The following is a 16,676-nucleotide window of genomic DNA, read 5'->3' as shown; positions in this document are numbered from 1 at the left end:
CGCCTGTGTGCCTCTCCTGAGCTACAGTTCCGGTGGCCAATCAGCGGCGAGGAGGCGGAGCTGCTGAGCGATCCCGGAGGTGTGGCCAGGTGACAGCAGCGTATCATCCCGCCCACACATCGCCGGAGACTGCAGCGGTGTCTCGGTTCCTAAGACCATCGGAAATATGTGTTTTCCGATGGTCTTAGGCGACCCCTGGGAAATGGTCGTTCGACCCCCAAAGGGGTCGCGACCCCCAGGTTGAGAACTGCTGTTCTAGACCAAGCATCACTAAACAGCAGACCGTGGTCTGGACATGGACTGAGTGACAGTCCTGTCTGGACCATGGCCACACCACTTAGCAGCCTGAGTGGACTCCTCTCCTGGAGCCGTCGCTCCAACTGTTAATACTCACAGCACAGGAGAGGGCGCAAGACACAACAGGATGGATTCCTCTTCTGTATATATATTCTCCTGCCTGCCGTTAAGCTCTCAAAAGGGAAGAGGGTGGGAGATACGGCGTTTCTATACGGGGAGCGGGAGCTACCCAACCTTTCGCTTGTTAACAAGAAGAGTTGGTCAGCTCCCACCCTCAGTGCAGACCTTTTGTATCTCCCGCCCTCTTCCCAGCAGGGGCAGGTAGGTGAATACCAGGGGCAGACTGACAACTCATGGGGCCCCCGGGCAATAGGGGATCATGGGGCCCCTGTATCCTTGCCCAAACTCAAAAAAGCCTATGAAAAAGGTACCAGGGGCATCTCATAGGGCCCCCTACTGACCCCAGTTTCCAAATGGTCAGTCCGCCCCTGGTGAATACACATACAGAAGAGGAATCCACCCTGCTGTGTCTCCTGTTCTCTGCCATGCTAAGGTAGGACTGTATTATAGGCAGGCTTTAATGTGAGAGGGGGGAGCAGTGATATGGGAGGGGGACTGTGATTGCAAAGGGGGCTATGATGTGAGGAGGGGGGGAGCTGTGATTTTGGGGGTTGTGATGTTAGGGGTGGGGCCTATAATGTTGGAGGGGGGGCTGTGATGTGAGGAGGGTGAGCTGTGATGTTAAAGGAGGGGACTATAATGAAAGGGGGGGCTGTGATGTGAGGAGAGTGGGCTCTGATGTGAAAGGGGGGAGTCTGTGATGTGAAAGAGAGGACTGAAGATACTTCTGCAAATGGGGCTGTGATGTAAAGAGGGGGCTCTAATTTAAAAAGGGGGGGACTATGATGAGAGGGGGGTGTGCTGTAATGTGAAAGGGGGGATTATGATGAAAGAGGGGACTGTGATGTGAGTAGAGGGGGCTATGATGTGAAAGGGGGGAGTCTGTGATATGAAAGAGAGGACTGAAGACCCTTCTGTAAAGGGGGCTGTGATGTAAAGAGGGGCTCTAATTTAAAAGGGGGGGGACTATGATGAAAGGGGGGCTGTGATGTGAGGAGGGTGGGCTGTAATGTGAAAGGGGGGGGAATTGAGAGGGGGGTGTGCTGTAATGTGAATGGGGGGGATTATGATGAAAGAGGGGGCTGTGATTTGAGGAGATGGGGCTATGATGTGACAGGGGGCAGTCTGTGATGTGAAAGAGAGGACTGAAGACCCTTCTGTAAAGGGGGCTGTGATATAAAGAGGGGGCTCTATTTCAAAAAGGGGGGACTATGATGAGAGGGGGGGTGGGCTGTAATGTAAAAGGGGCGGATTATGATGAAAGGGGGGGTTAGGATGTGAGGAGAGGGGGCTATGATGTGACAGGGGGGAGTCTGTGACGTGAAAGAGAGAACTGAAGACACTTCTGTAGAGAGGGCTGTGATGTAAAGAGGGGGCTCTAATTCAAAAAGGGGGGGACTATGATGAGAGGGGGGTGGGCTGTAATGTAAAAGGGGGGATAATGATGAAAGGGGGGGGGCTGTGATGTGACGAGAGGGGGCTATGCTGTGACAGGGGAGAGTCTGTGATGTGAAAGAGAGGACTGAAGACCCTTCTGTAAAGGGGGCTGTGATGTGAAGAGGGGGCTCTAATTCAAAAAAGGGGGGACTATGATGAGAGGGGGGTGGGCTGTAATGTGAAAGGGGGGGATTATGATCAAAGAGGGGGCTGTGATGTGAGGAGAGGGGGCTCTGATGTGAAAGGGGGAAGTCTGTGATATGAAAGAGAGGACTGAAGACCCTTTTGTAAAGGGGGCTGTGATGTAAAGAGGGGGCTCTAATTTAAAAGGGGTGGGACTATGATGAAAGGGGGGCTGTGATGTGAGGACGGTGGGCTGTAATGTGAAAGGGGGGGATTATGATCAAAGAGGGGGCTGTGATGTGAGGAGAGGGGGCTCTGATGTGAAAGGGGGAAGTCTGTGATATGAAAGAGAGGACTGAAGACCCTTCTGTAAAGGGGGCTGTGATGTGAGGAGGGGGGGCTCTGATGTGAAAGGGGGGAGTCTGTGAAAGAGGGGACTGAGGACACTGATGTAAAGGGGTCTGTGATGTAAAGAGGGACTGAGGACATTGATGTGAAGGGGGCTGTGATGTAAAGAGGGACTGAGGACACTGATGTAAAGGGGGCTGTGATGTAAAGAGGGAGCAGGGCTATGATGTGAAGGACCCGAGTCATAGAACAAAAATGAGATTCTGATCTCTGGAGAAAGAAAAGGTTACTGACCGGACCTCTGTGAATTTGAATTCAGTACCCTGGTTCTAGACCATCACTCATAGAGGACTATCTCTGAAAGGGAATCAATGGACCAGGAGAACAGACTGGTGGGATCCTCCAATACTGCTGCTTTAAAGTTTTAGGGGGGATATCTGTCGGTACTTTCCAAGCCATGCCCTACTGAGCTTCTGTCATTTCCCTGGTGACCCTGATATGTTCAGTATGGTGTAACGTCAAGAAAAAAGAACAACATGAAAGCCTCCTTTTCTCACCTTTCAGTCCTTTCAGTCCTTTTGCCTCTACCTTGGCCTTGGCCATGTTGTTCAAGATTTCAGCCTTGTCCTTAAACTTTGCTGTAAAGGAGAAAATGAACTTACTGTTCACTCCTACTGTACAAAAATATATAACAAAGCTCTAAACACATCTATAGGTCACATACACAAGCGCGTGCGTTCATTCCATCCATATGTACAGAGCACACTGTCTGCAGGTGTGGGATATACTAAGGACACTAAAAGGAAAATTAAAATTGGAGTGATATTTCTGGTAGTTATGCAAAATAAAACAATTTCCCAATTCTATTTTTTAAATTGCAAGAAAAATTGTTCATTTATTTTTCCTTGTATCACCTGTCTAAGCCCCCATTCATATCGGAGCATTTTGTAACGCAGAGCTCCAAAATACTCAACAATCTGAATTCCATGCTTTTCAAAAGGTCCCTGTTCACAGTTGAGTGTTCAGGTGTCTGTAGGTCAATGCCTGAAGCTCTAAAGGTACATAAACTACTTTTTGGAGCATTTTCCGTCACATTGACTTCAATGGCGCTCCCATAATAAAAGTCTATAGGGTCCTGCCCCAAATAAGTCCCTGTATGATAATTCACTACTAAAATAAATGCACAAAAAGGCCTCAAATCTCAAAAGGGGACTCAAGTTTCTCCCTTCGAACAGCTGCTTGGAATTTAGCTCTTGCTTGCAACACCACCTACTGGTGACATCTGGTATTACTGACTGTCCATAGAGATAGAGAGGTGTTCAGTTTGGCCATTACATGCCAAAGTCCATAAAGCAGTGTAATAGGTGCAAACCAGGGGCGGACTGAGCATTTGGAAACTCGGGCACTGCCCGAGGGCCCGGGGTCAGTAGGGGGCCCCATGAGATGTGCCTGGTACCTTTTTCATAGGCTTTTTTGAGTTTGGGCAAGGACACAGGGGCCCCATGATCCCCTATTGCCTGGGGGCCGCATGAGTTGTCAGTTTGCCCCTGGTGCAAACACATATGGCCCCCGCCCAATCCATGCCAGGCCCTTTGGGTCTTGTATGGATTTTAAGGAAAACCCCACGTCGAAAATAAAAAAAAAACAGACCTTAGGTCTGGTATTGATATTGGGGGAAACCCATGCCAAAGTTTAAAAAAAAAAATGGCATGGGGTCCGCCCACACTTAGGCTTTAGGGGAGGGGGATTTGTGCTAGTTGGGGGGAATTTTGGAGGGGAATTTGTGCTAGGATGGGAAAATTTGTGCTGGGGGGATTTAGAATTGGGGGTGGGGATTTGTACTAGGAGGGGGGTTTTGGAGGGGAATTTGTGCTAGGTGGGGGAATTTTGGAGGGGAATTTGTGCTAGTTGGGAGAATTTGTGCTGGGGGGGGGATTTAGGATTGGGGGGATTTGTACTAGGAGGGGGATTTTGGAGGGGAATTTGTGCTAGGTGGGGGAATTTTGGAGGGGAATTTGTGCTAGGTGGGGGAATTTTGGAGGGGAATTTGTGCAGGATGGGAAAAATTGGTGCTGGGGGGGATTTAGGATTGGGGGTGGGGGTTTGTACTAGGAGGGGGATTTTGGAGGGGAATTTGTGCTAGGTGGGGGAATTTTGGAGGGGAATTTGTGCTGGGGGGGATTTAGGATTGGGGAGGGATTTGTACTAGGAGGGGGATTTTGGAGGAGGGATTTGTATTAGGAGGGGGGATTTGTACTAGGAGGGTGGATTTGTACTAGGAGGGTGGATTTTGGAGGAGGGATTTGTATTAGGAGGGGGGATTTGTACTAGGAGGGTGGATTTTGGAGGAGGAATTTGTACAAGGAGGGGGAATTTGTACTAGGAGGGGGGATATTGGAGGGGGACTTGTGCTAGGTGGGGGAATTTTGGAGGGGAATTTGTGCTGGGGGGAGACTTAGGATTTGGGGGGGGGATTTAGGATTGGGGAAGGATTTGTACTAGGAGGGGGATTTTGGAGGAGGGATTTGTATTAAAAGGGGGGATTTGTACTAGGAGGGTGGATTTTGGAGGAGGAATTTGTACAAGGAGGGGGGATTTGTACTAGCAGAGGGGATTTGAGGGAGTGATTTGTGATAGCAGGTGGGATTAGGGGGGATTTACAACCTACTGACCACTTAAATCTGCCTTGCAAACTACATTTTAGGGCTTTTTCTCAGCAGTGCAGCGCATGTTCCCACACCACACCAACATTGCATTGCTCTTTGCAGTTGTGTGCGGGTGGGTGGCTTAGTCAGAGGATAGAAAGGAATACAATTAATTATTTTTCTTGCAATTTAAAAAAATAGAATTGCAAAGCATTTTTCAAATGGCATCCATGCCCACAATGCAGCAGGGCTCGGCACGGGACATCAATGTGAGCTGCAGTGATTTCCAGCTTCCAGGATGATCCCACAGGTATAGTACATAGTATAGTATATACCAGGGGCGGACTGACAACTCATGGGGCCCCCGGGCAATAGGGGATCATGGGGCCCCTGTGTCCTTGCCCAAACTCAAAAAAGCCTATGAAAAAGGTACCAGGGGCCTCTAATGGGGCCCCCTACTGACCCCGGGCCCTCGGGCAGTGCCCGAGTTTCCAAATGGTCAGTCCGCCCCTGGTATATACATAAATACATCGGACCAAGCTGGACCAATGTCACTATGTAACAACACCCATACCTGGAATTCTTAAACTATGAGGTCTATTTTTAAAAATGTTTTCCAGACAAATACCACAAGCATTCGCTCAGCTGTCATGAATAGTCATCGAAATTTGCCTGTTTATTATCTATGGTCATCAGCTCCATAGACTGGCCATAATGGGTTATTTCCTGAAATATGTTAATCATAGGAAATACACATTGGAGGGGATTTACTAAAACTGGAGCGCTCAAGATCTGGTGCAGCTGTACATGGGAGCCAATCAGCTTCTGACTTCACATTGTTCAATTAAGCTTTGACAATAAAACCTGGAAGCTGATTGGTTACTATGTAGAGGTGCACCGGATTTTTCACCATGCAGTTTTAGTAAATACCCCCCGTATTAGTACATCGCAAGGATTATTTGTGACAGCTGAGTGAATGTTTATGACATTTATCCAATGATTTTTTGTTTTGTTTTATAAATAGACCAAAAAGGCCATAGATCAGAAATAATGTGACTGTCACTTGCAACATTCTCTAGTAATTGGAAAATAATTATTTGATCCCCTGCAGATTTTGTAGGTTTGCCCACTTACAAAGAAATGAAGGGTCTATAATGTTTATCATAGGTGTATTTTAAATGATAGAGACAGAATTTCAAATAAAAATCCAGAAAAAACTCACAATACAAATGTTATAAATTGAGTTGCAGTTCAGTGAGTAAAATAAGTATCTGATCCCCAAGCAAAACATGACTTAGTATTTGGTGGAGAATCCCTTGTTGGCCAGCACAGAGGTAAGACGTCTCTTGTAGTTGGTTCCCAGGTTTGCAGACATCTCAGGAGGGATTTTGGTCCGCTCTTCTTTATAGATCTTCTCTAAATCCTTAAGGTTTTTTGGCTGTCGCTTGGCAACTCAAAGTTTTAGGTCCCTCCATAAATTTTCCATAGGATTAAGGTCTGGACACTAGCTAGGCTACTCCATGACCTTAATGAGCTTCTTCTTGAGCCACTCCTTTGCTGCCTTGGTGGTTTGTCTTGGGTCACTGTAATGCTGGAAGACCCATCCATGACCCATGTTCAGTGTTCTGACTGAGGGAAGAAGGTTCTCATCCAAGATTTTACAATACATGGCCCCGTCCATTGGCCTGCTCAAGGTGGTAAAGTCGGCCTGTACCTTTAGCAGTGAAATAGCCCCAAAGCATAATGTTTCCACCTCCATGCTTGACTGTAGGGTGTTCGTAGGGTCATAGTCAGCATTTTTTTTTCCTCCAAACACAGCTAGTCAAGTTAATGCCAAAGAGCCTAATTTTGGTCTCATCTGACCACAAGACTTTCTCCTAATCCTTCTCTGAATCATTTAGATGTTCATTGGCAGACTTCAGACAGGCCTGTACATGAGCCTTCTTGGGCAGGAGCACCTTGCAGGCACTGTAGGATTTCAATCCATGGCGGCGTATTGTGTTACCAATGGTTTGTTTGGTGACTGTGGTCCAACGGCCTTGAGATCATTCACAAGCTCCTCCCGTGTAGTTCTGGGCCGATCCCTCACTTTTCTCATGATCAGCCTTACCCCATGAGGTGAAATTGTGCATGGAGCTCCAGACCGAGGGCGATTGATGGTTATGTTTTATTCCTTCCATTTGCAAATAATCGCTCCAACAGTTGTCTCCTCACCAAGCTTCTTGCTGATGGTCTTGTAGCCTATTCCAGCCTTGTGCAGGTCTACAGTCTTGTCCCTGATGTCCATTGACAGCTCTTTGCATGTGATGGTGAGGTTTGAATGGAAGAAAGAGATTTTGTGGACAGGTGTCTTTGATACACCTAATGAGTTGTCGTTAGGAGCACCATCTTAACCTCTTCACACCGGCGCCTCCCGGCCCTTTAAGGGGTGTCAGACACCGGGAGGCGGGGCTGGGGTTTTAGGGTCATGTGACCGCTGTGATTGGCTTTCATGGCGGTCACATGATTAGAAAAGGTCCCAATCGCAAGGGGAGATTGGGACCTTTCCGTGAGACACCAGCATATGTGCTGGGAGCGTGCAGGGCACGCGCTCTCAGCACATATGCGTGTTCAAATAGTACGCAAATATGCGGCCGCTCGGCGTCAAGGCCCAGCCACCGAGAGGCTGTATATTTGCGTATGCTCGGAATCAAGGAGTTAAATTGACAGGACTAATCTGTGTACCACATGAGCACACAGCCAATCTGTGGGAGCCAGAATCATTGTTGGTTGGTAGGGGATCAAATACTTATTTTACTCACTAAACTGTAACTCAATTTATAACATTTGTACAGGGGCAGACTGACCATTTGGAAACTCGGACACTGCCCGAGGGCCCGAGGTCAGTAGGGGGCCCCATGAGATGCCCCTGGTACCTTTTTCATAGGCTTTTTTGAGTTTGGGCAAGGACACAGGAGCCCCATGATCCCCTATTGCCCGGGGGGCCCATGAGTTGTCAGTCCGCCCCTGCATTTGTATCACGTGTTTTTTCTGGATTTTTGGTTGATATTCTGTCTCTATCATTTAGAATACACCTATGATAAGAATTATAGGCCCTTCATTTCTTCATTAGTGGGCAAACTTACAAAATCTGCATGGGATCAAAGAATTATTTTCCCCCCTGTATGCTGACCATGCGCACCACACACACAAGGCAAACATCAGACACAATCTGAAGAAAAACTAAGTTGCGATTTTTATAGCAAACTGTTACAATCTAATGCTAATCTAAAAGCAAAGCTAAAGAAACTAGACCGGCCCCCAGAACTTTACAGCAGCAGTATTCCTCAGCAAAGATGCTGATTGTATTATATATGTAACAATGAACATAGAGACATAGAAAGCTAAATGTTATATTGAATGGCAGCAAGTACAAATACAAAAAATGAGGGTTACATCAACATAATTCAGATTTCGCAAACATTTATGGAAGCTTCATGCCACACACATTGTTTTTCTGCATTAATCCACATTATGGTCATCATGATGAGGACATATTCAGTACAAAAATAAACAGGTCTATTTATAAAAAGAAACTGTTGTGTGAACTCCTGAGGAGCCTTCAATAATCCCCGTAATGTGTATGATATGTGTATTTTCCAAGAGCATCAACTCCATCTAGTGGCCATAATGCTGTATGTTTCTAATTGACATATTAAAGATAAATACTGCATTATGGCCACTAGATGGAGATGACGACCACAGGAAATAAACATATAAGACACATCAGGAGGATCTTTTCTCAATCACAAAGTGCGTCAGAGTGGTCCGAGTGCATCACCTCAAAGAATCAGAATCATTTTTTACTAGTTCAACTTCACTAAAGTGATTTCTGATTGGTTGTTTTGGCTTGCTGCACTTTGCTCATTGCACTGCTTAAGCCCAATGTTGTGACAGCTGAATTCCAGGCATGGATATTTTTGAATAGTTACCTGGCCGATCCCTGTGGAAGTGGAGAGTCACTGCAATAGCCGCCACTGCTGCAGTGATCCTCACTGTCTTCCGTATGGATGTCCTGCTGCTTGGTGAACACAGGGTGCTCTTGCTCACCATGGGTACCATTTAGGGAACGCTTTGCATTTTGGATGGATTTTCAATGGATGCAAAGTCTTCCCTGATTGGATGAGGTGATGAGTCTGGGCAGTGAATTCATGATCTCTACCTCATCCAATCACAGAACACCTTGCATTCCTTGAGAAAAATGCAAGTCATTCCGTGAATGGTGCCCTTGCAGCCTATGCGACAAGGCAGCCAATCAGCATTGGACCCAGAAGACAGTGAGGATATCTGTAGTAGCTTTGGCTACTACATTGATTCTCTGGTTTCACAGATATGGAATGCATATACCTACATTGATCCAAGCTGACCAACGTAACCAGCCAATAAAATCAATACCTGGAATTTAATTTTCTTTTACAAAAACACAGTCCAAAGAGGATCACCCTGCGCTCATACACTGTTATACAGAGCAGGCTTTCTCAACCTTCTGAACATGGAGGAACCCTTTAAATAGCTTTCAGATCTCAGGGAACACCTGCTAAAAACGACTATATCTACAGCTTATGATACATTAATGTGATGGTCATTAGAATGCTCCTCACACTTGTGGTCATTGGGAAGAATGCTCCTCACACTTGTGGTCATTGGGAAGAATGCTCCTCACACTTGTGGTCATTGGGAAGAATGCTCCTCACACTTGTGGTCATTGGGAAGAATGCTCCTCACACTTGTGGTCAGTGGGAAGAATGCTCCTCACACTTGTGGTCATTGGGAAGAATGCTCCTCACACTTGTGGTCATTGGGAAGAATGCTCCTCACACTTGTGGTCATTGGGAAGAATGCTCCTCACACTTGTGGTCATTGGGAAGGAATTCTCCTCACACTTGTGGTCATTGGGAAGGAATTCTCCTCACACTTGTGGTCATTGGGAATAATGCTCCTTACACTTGTGGTCAGTGGGAAGAATGCTGCTCACACTTGTGGTCAGTGGGAAGAATGCTCCTCACACTTGTGGTCATTGGGAAGAATGCTCCTCACACTTCTTGTCATTGGGAAGAATGCTCCTCACACTTGTTGTCATTGGGAAGAATGCTCCTCACACTTGTGGTCAGTGGGAAGAATGCTCCTCACACTTGTTGTCATTGGGAAGAATGCTCCTCACACTTGTGGTCATTGGGAAGAATGTTCCTCACACTTCTTGTCATTGAGAAGAATGCTCCTCACACTTGTTGTCATTGAGAAGAATGCTCCTCACACTTGTGGTCATTGGGAAGAATGCTCCTCACACTTGTGGTCATTGGGAAGAATGCTCCTCACACTTGTTGTCATTGGGAAGAATGCTCCTCACACTTGTGGTCATTGGGAAGAATGCTCCTCACACTTGTTGTCATTGGGAAGAATGCTCCTTACACTTGTGGTCATTGGGAAGAATGCTCCTCACACTTGTTGTCATTGAGAAGAATGCTCCTCACACTTGTGGTCATTGGGAAGAATCCCCCCCCCCCCCCGTCTTATAGATAGCTAAAGAGACCAATGGTGTCACTGGAAACCTATCTGAGAGGCAGAAATTGCTTATTGCTCAAGGAACCCCTAGCAACCTCTGGAGGAACCCTAGGGCTGCACAGAACCCTGGCTGAGAAACCCTGATATAAAGACTGATGTTATTTAATTCATATATAGGATCGTATTACTACAACCTGATAAATATATGACAAACGTATTTCCAGCTGAGTGGATTACTGCTCAGAATACAGTTTTATAAGTAGGATCATACACATTTTTATAGTGTGATTGGCTTCCTCAGGACTGGGACAAGGGCTGGGCGGGAGGGGCGGCTGCCCTGGGCGCAGTGGTTTACTGTAAGGATGAGGGCGCCTTCCTTCTGTTACAAGGCTGACAGGAGTAGTGACAGTGGCATCACTACTCCTGTCAGCCCAACACTGGGAGTGGCAAGGAGAGAGCTGGAAGGTGGTGCAGGCTGTCTTGTCTCTCCCCCTCCTCTTGTGGTGGAAAAACTGCGCACTTTCAGGTCGGTGCAAAATCTGAGTGACAGATCAGGAGCCGTAGAGTGATTCTGACATGTGACTGCTGGGCGTAGGACCCTCTAAGCTTGAACATCATGAAGGAAGGAGGTTGCACATTTTGACATCTTTGCCCTGGACACTGGATGACCCTTTCCCAGCACTGGGCTTTCCTTATGTATGGGTACATCTACCCCAAGAACAGGAACAATACAGATTAAAGTGCTACTAAGCGTACAACAGTACAATCAGTCTGTAGATGCAGTAAAGCATGCTTGTTAGACTCACTGTGGAACCTAAGGGGGTTAATCCTCTGCGTTGTGTAAAAATGCTGTTTGATCCTGTCTTCTCTGATCCTCCTCTTGTTCAAATGTCCACCTGATAAGACAGACTGAACCCGTAGTCACATGCACATGCTCAGTTTAGTGTGTATTGCTAGAGAGGTGTTTTTTTTTCTTGGGAGGGTGCATGTGATCAGCACAGGCCAATCAGCACTGTCCAGAGGGTCAGGGGTTCTGCATCCTCCTAGAGCAGAGATAAAACTCTTCCTACAAGCTTTAACCAGTGCTCTGCTAGACACTGAAAGAAGTCACAAGGCTGCTTAATATTGATGATGAGAAAAGGTATTTAGCCGTTTATATTTACAAAAATAATTGCATTCCCATGTTCTGTGGGAGAGCAGATATAGTGAATGCAGGGTCCCGGCAGAGCAGATATAGTGAATGCAGGATCCAGGGAGAGCAGATATAATGAATGCAGGGTCCGGGGAGAGCGGATACAGTGAATGCAGGGTCAGGGGAGACCGGATATAGTGAATGCAGGGTCCGGGGAGAGCGGATATAGTGAATGCAGGGTCCGGGGAGACCAGATATAGTGAATGCGGGGTCCGGGGAGAGCGGATATAGTGAATGCGGGGTCCGGGGAGAGCGGATGTAGTGAATGCAGGGTCCAGGGAGAGCGGACATAGTGAATGCAGGGTCCGGGGAGAGCGGATATAGTGAATGCAGGGTCCAGAGAGACCAGATATAGGGAATGCGGGGTCCGGGGAGAGCGGATATAGTGAATGCAGTGTCCGGGGAGACCAGATATAGTGAATGCAGGGTCCAGAGAGACCAGATATAGGGAATGCGGGGTCCAGGAAGACCGGATATAGTGAATGCAGGGTCCAGAGAGACCAGATATAGGGAATGCGGGGTCCGGGGAGAGCGGATATAGTGAATGCAGGGTCCAGGAAGACCGGATATAGTGAATGCAGGGTCTGGGGAGACCAGATATAGTGAATGCAGGGTCTGGAGAGAGCAGATATAGTGAATGCGGGATCCGAGGAGAGCAGATATAGTGAATGCAGGGTCCGGGAGAGCAGATATAGCGAATGCAGGGTCCAGGGAGAGCGGATATTGTGAATGCAGGGTCCGGGGAGACCATATATAGTGAATGCAGGGTCCGGGGAGAGCGGATATTGTGAATGCGGGGTCTGGGAAGAGCGGATATAGTGAATGCAGGGTCCGGGGAGACCATATATAGTGAATGCAGGGTCCGGGGAGAGCGGATATAGTGAATGCAGGGTCCAGGGAGAGCGGTTATAGTGAATGCAGGGTGCGGGGAGAGCGGATATAGTGAATGCAGGATCTGGGGAGAGCGGATATAGTGAATGCAGGGTCCGGGGAGAGCGGATATAGTGAATGCAGGGTCCGGGGAGACCAGATATAGTTAATGCAGGGTCCGGGGAGACCAGATATAGTTAATGCAGGGTCCGGAGAGACCAGATATAGTTAATGCAGGGTCCGAGGAGACCAGATTTACTAAAACAAAAATATTACAACGTAACAAAGAGAACAAGCAATAGCACGACAAGAGGTGAAAAAAGTAAATACTTGCAAAGTCCCTGCTTTAATCTGTCTTTTTAATAGTCAGTAGAAACTAACAGACATCCGGCCAGAACTTCAATTAGCTGTTTGCAGCTCTGATAAAGGCCTGTGTGCTGGTGTCTGCTATCCATAAGTTGAGATAACAGGCTCTCTGAAGTGTGTTAATTGTTAAGGCTACGAATTCCATAAATTTCAGGATGAGGGAGAGGGTAAGATCACTGGGCTATGCCTCTTCTCATGACAAAAATGTCACCTACAGCTTTCATGTGCCTAATGCGCACAACCATTCCAATAATCACCTGTCCATTGCCTGAAAATGGACAATATGAAGAAGGTACAAAATATTATGTGAATGGATAATGTACGTGGAACTTAATTTGTATTTTTACATTGAGGCTCCATACACATTAACATTTTTTAAGCTCCTAGAAGCTGTTATCAGCATTTTTTTTCTGCTCCTAGAAGCTAAAAAACATCATCCTATGTGTCCATGCACACTACTTTAGGCTAGTAGCAATTTTAAAGCTTCGGCGTCTAGGAGCAGAAAAGTTTTTGTAGAGTTTTTTGGAGCGTTTTTGAAGCAGAAAAAGTGCTAAACGCTGATAAACACGACTAAAACACTCCTAACAGGTTTTTTCTAGCTTTTTAATTTTTTTCCTCTAAATGTACTGTAAAACCGCTAATAAAATGCTAACGCTCCTAAACATTCCTGAACGCTACTAAAAACACTAATACCAGCTTTGTTTTTTTTTAGCGTTCTTTCCAGCGTTTTTTGTGCTTAAAAGAAAAAAACTGCTAGTGTGTATGGAGCCTAAAGTAAAAATACCAAGAAAAAAGCAACATCTTTTTCACTCTTCTGTCCCACCTATTTGTAGTTTTGAACTGTATCCGGTTACTATTGTTCTGTTGAATGCTGACATCTAGTGGAGGTTTGGGACCACTACAGGTTGTTTACTGTGTAATTTGGTATCTCCTCTGTCATCTCCTCCCATTTAGTGCCAATTAGTTCAGTCCAAGAGAGAACCTCTCTGTTTCTTCCATGCTCCCTCAATCAATGTTAGTTCTTCTAAGAGACAATGCTTGGGAAAGCCATTGACTTCTTACACTTCAAGAGATTGGAAAAACATCCACTATACGGCACGTATCTATAGAAGTATTGCTTCTGTGTCTTATTAAAGAGTTAAAGTGGAGCGTTCTGCTTTAAGGACTGGTCCCCTCAAAGATTGGCACCTTTGAGGAGCGGGGGGGGGGGGGGGAATTGACAGGTACCTGCTCCCACTTCCTAGGCAATCGGAAGTGAAAGTTGTCCTCCCCCCTCCCTCCCCGTCAGGGCCGGATCTAGGGGGGTGTTGGGGGGCTGTGCCCCCCCCCCCAGATTTTAGCTGTGCCCCTCCAGGTCTCAGAGTACATACACTGATCCATGAACCAGTCTGATGCAAATAGTTCATGTGAGGGGGCACTCTGATTGGGACACCTGATGTAAGGGGGCACTCTGATAGGGACACCTGATGTAAGGGGGCACTCTGATTGGGATAACTGTTCATATGTAAGGGGGCACTCTGATTGGGACACCTGATGTAAGGGGGCACTCTGGGACACCTGATGTAAGGGGGCACTCTGGGACACCTGATGTAAGGGGGCACTCTGATTGGGATAACTGTTCATATGTAAGGGGGCACTCTGATTGGGACACCCGATGTAAGTGGGCACTCTGATTGGGACACCTGATGTAAGGGGGCACTCTGATGGGGACACCTGATGTAAGGGGGCACTCTGATGGGGACACCTGTTGTAAGGGGGCACTCTGATGGGGACACCTGATGTAAGGGGGCAATCTGATTGGGATAACTGTTCATATGTAAGTGGACACTTTGATGGGGACACCTGATATAAGGGGCACTCCGATAGGGATAACTGATCATATGTAAGGGGGGCACTCTGATTGGGGACAGTTGATGTAAGGGGGGGGACTCTGAAGGTGACACCTGATGTAAGGGAATGCTCTGATGGGGATCCTGATGTAAGGGGCACTCTAATGGGGACACCTGATATAAGGGGGCACTCTGATAGAGACCCTGCAGTAAAGGGGCGCTGTGATGGGAACCCAATGTAATAGGGGACTCTGATGAGGACTCCTGATAAAGGGGCACAGGTTCTGTTTAATCATCCCAATCTAATGACTGCGTAATACATACTAGTTGTGACACTGTGACAGACTCTCAGTGACTCACACACAATGTTGACATTATACCCCCTTGCTTTTTTTTTACTGCACCCCCAGGCTAGATCCGGCCCTGCTCCCCATAGTCTTCTGGGACATAACAGGTCCCAGAAGACTATGGGACCATTCAGAGAGCGCAGCAGTGGGTACCCAACATCCGGGTGCTCATACTGAAGATGCCAGCGCCAGGAACACAGGGCGGCCGGTGAGACGAGCTGCGGGGAACACACCATGGGATCGAGGGACAGGTAAGTGGCTGTTTTTTAAAAGTCAGCAGCTACAGTTTTTTTACAGTGTGAGTGGATCTCCGCTTTAAGTTGCCTTTGGATAGTGCCAAGTCAGCGAGTGACCATATTGTTCTGACAGACGCACTTTAGAGGCTACTAAGTGACTACCTAGAAAGTACTGTTCCAGTAGTTGATTTGGAGCTGGAAAAGTAAGTTTGGGGTTTCTGGAGTCACCTAGAGCTGAGTTTTTGTTGAAGCCCTGGAGGAATTCTGGAAGAGGTCTGACGAAGAAGCCGTTGCTTCAAAACGCGTTACCGCCCCCTTTACGCTTACGTGGTGACGACACATCCGCCAACAGCCATTTGTGTTCCAGCTTGGTTTCCATCACAGCCACTGGACACTAGCAGCGTGGAATCGGGAGACCTGGCTCCCCCAGCAGTCCTGGCTCCTAGATGACATTCCACCTTCTCCATCAGCCTCTGGGACCTCTGAAGGATGACATCCATCCTGAGATATATGCCTTTCTCTACTGTTATCTAGTGAGCTACCTTGCTGAATAAAACAACCTTCTAATACTGCACTTAGTTTGGCGCCCCTCTCTCCTTTTCTTCTCCATGCATAGAGTCCAGCTTTACTCTAAGGGTGCTGCCTCCTGATGCTGCTGATTACACTATACTGAAAAACTGCATAATACGGACTACGCCTTTATTATTTTGGACTTTTAATTCTTCCTTTTCTCTCCAGCACCAATTTCTCAAATTTTTCGAGCAGCCAAGCCTACCTGGTTCACAAGATGTCTAGTACTTGTATGGGAGCCCTCGGCTGTTGCAGTGTCAACATCTGTTAGGCCCTAAGGGGGCATGGCTACATGTTTCGAGGCGGCATCACCTCTTTTTCAAGCCCAGTGTCTCCTCGAAACATGTAGCTACACCCCTAGCATCTGACATCACAAGATTCCCACACTGTCAGAGTCTGATAGCTTGCTTCCATTGGTCTCCTCCTGCCTGTGGACTGAGGCTGCCCTTTCCTCTCTCTCTACCAGCAGCTCAGCATACCATACTATCAGGGGTGGACTGACAACTCATGGGGCCCCCGGGCAATAGGGGATCATGGGGCCCCTGTGTCCTTGCCCAAACTCAAAAAAGCCTTAGAAAAAAATACCAGGGGCATCTGATGGGGCCCCCTACTGACCCCGGGCCCTCGGGCAATGCCCGAGTTTCCAAATGGTCAGTCCGCCCCTGCATACTATTGGGTTTACCCTCTGGGAGACCAATGACATGATTTTATGACATGCCTTTACATCGTTTGTAACATCTCAGTGGTTTAAACCC

At 47.3% G+C, this 16,676-nt stretch overlaps 1 protein-coding gene across 2 annotated transcripts in view; it reads right to left on the bottom strand.

The window, feature by feature from the left end:
- The window catches only part of LOC149444901 (sodium/potassium/calcium exchanger 1-like), a 138,340-nt gene that overhangs the window by 46,094 nt on the left and 75,570 nt on the right, over window positions 1–16,676 (bottom strand). The window contains exon 5 of one of the 2 annotated variants that reach the window (XM_089654413.1): window positions 2,883–2,963. The exons of the other annotated variant lie outside the window; for it this stretch is intronic. Within the exon in view, the coding sequence (XP_089510539.1) occupies window positions 2,883–2,963 (81 nt within the window). The remainder of the gene's footprint in view (window positions 1–2,882; window positions 2,964–16,676) is intronic. 2 annotated transcript variants of the gene reach the window in all.

Source organism: Staurois parvus, unplaced genomic scaffold (assembly GCF_062004578.1).
Source record: "Staurois parvus isolate SC_StPar_1 unplaced genomic scaffold, SC_StPar_1.0 ptg000765l, whole genome shotgun sequence".
In the NCBI taxonomy this organism is placed as follows: Eukaryota; Metazoa; Chordata; class Amphibia; order Anura; family Ranidae; genus Staurois; species Staurois parvus.
The sequence above is the reverse complement of the archived record's forward strand: the minus strand, read 5'-3'. Positions and strand labels throughout refer to the sequence as shown.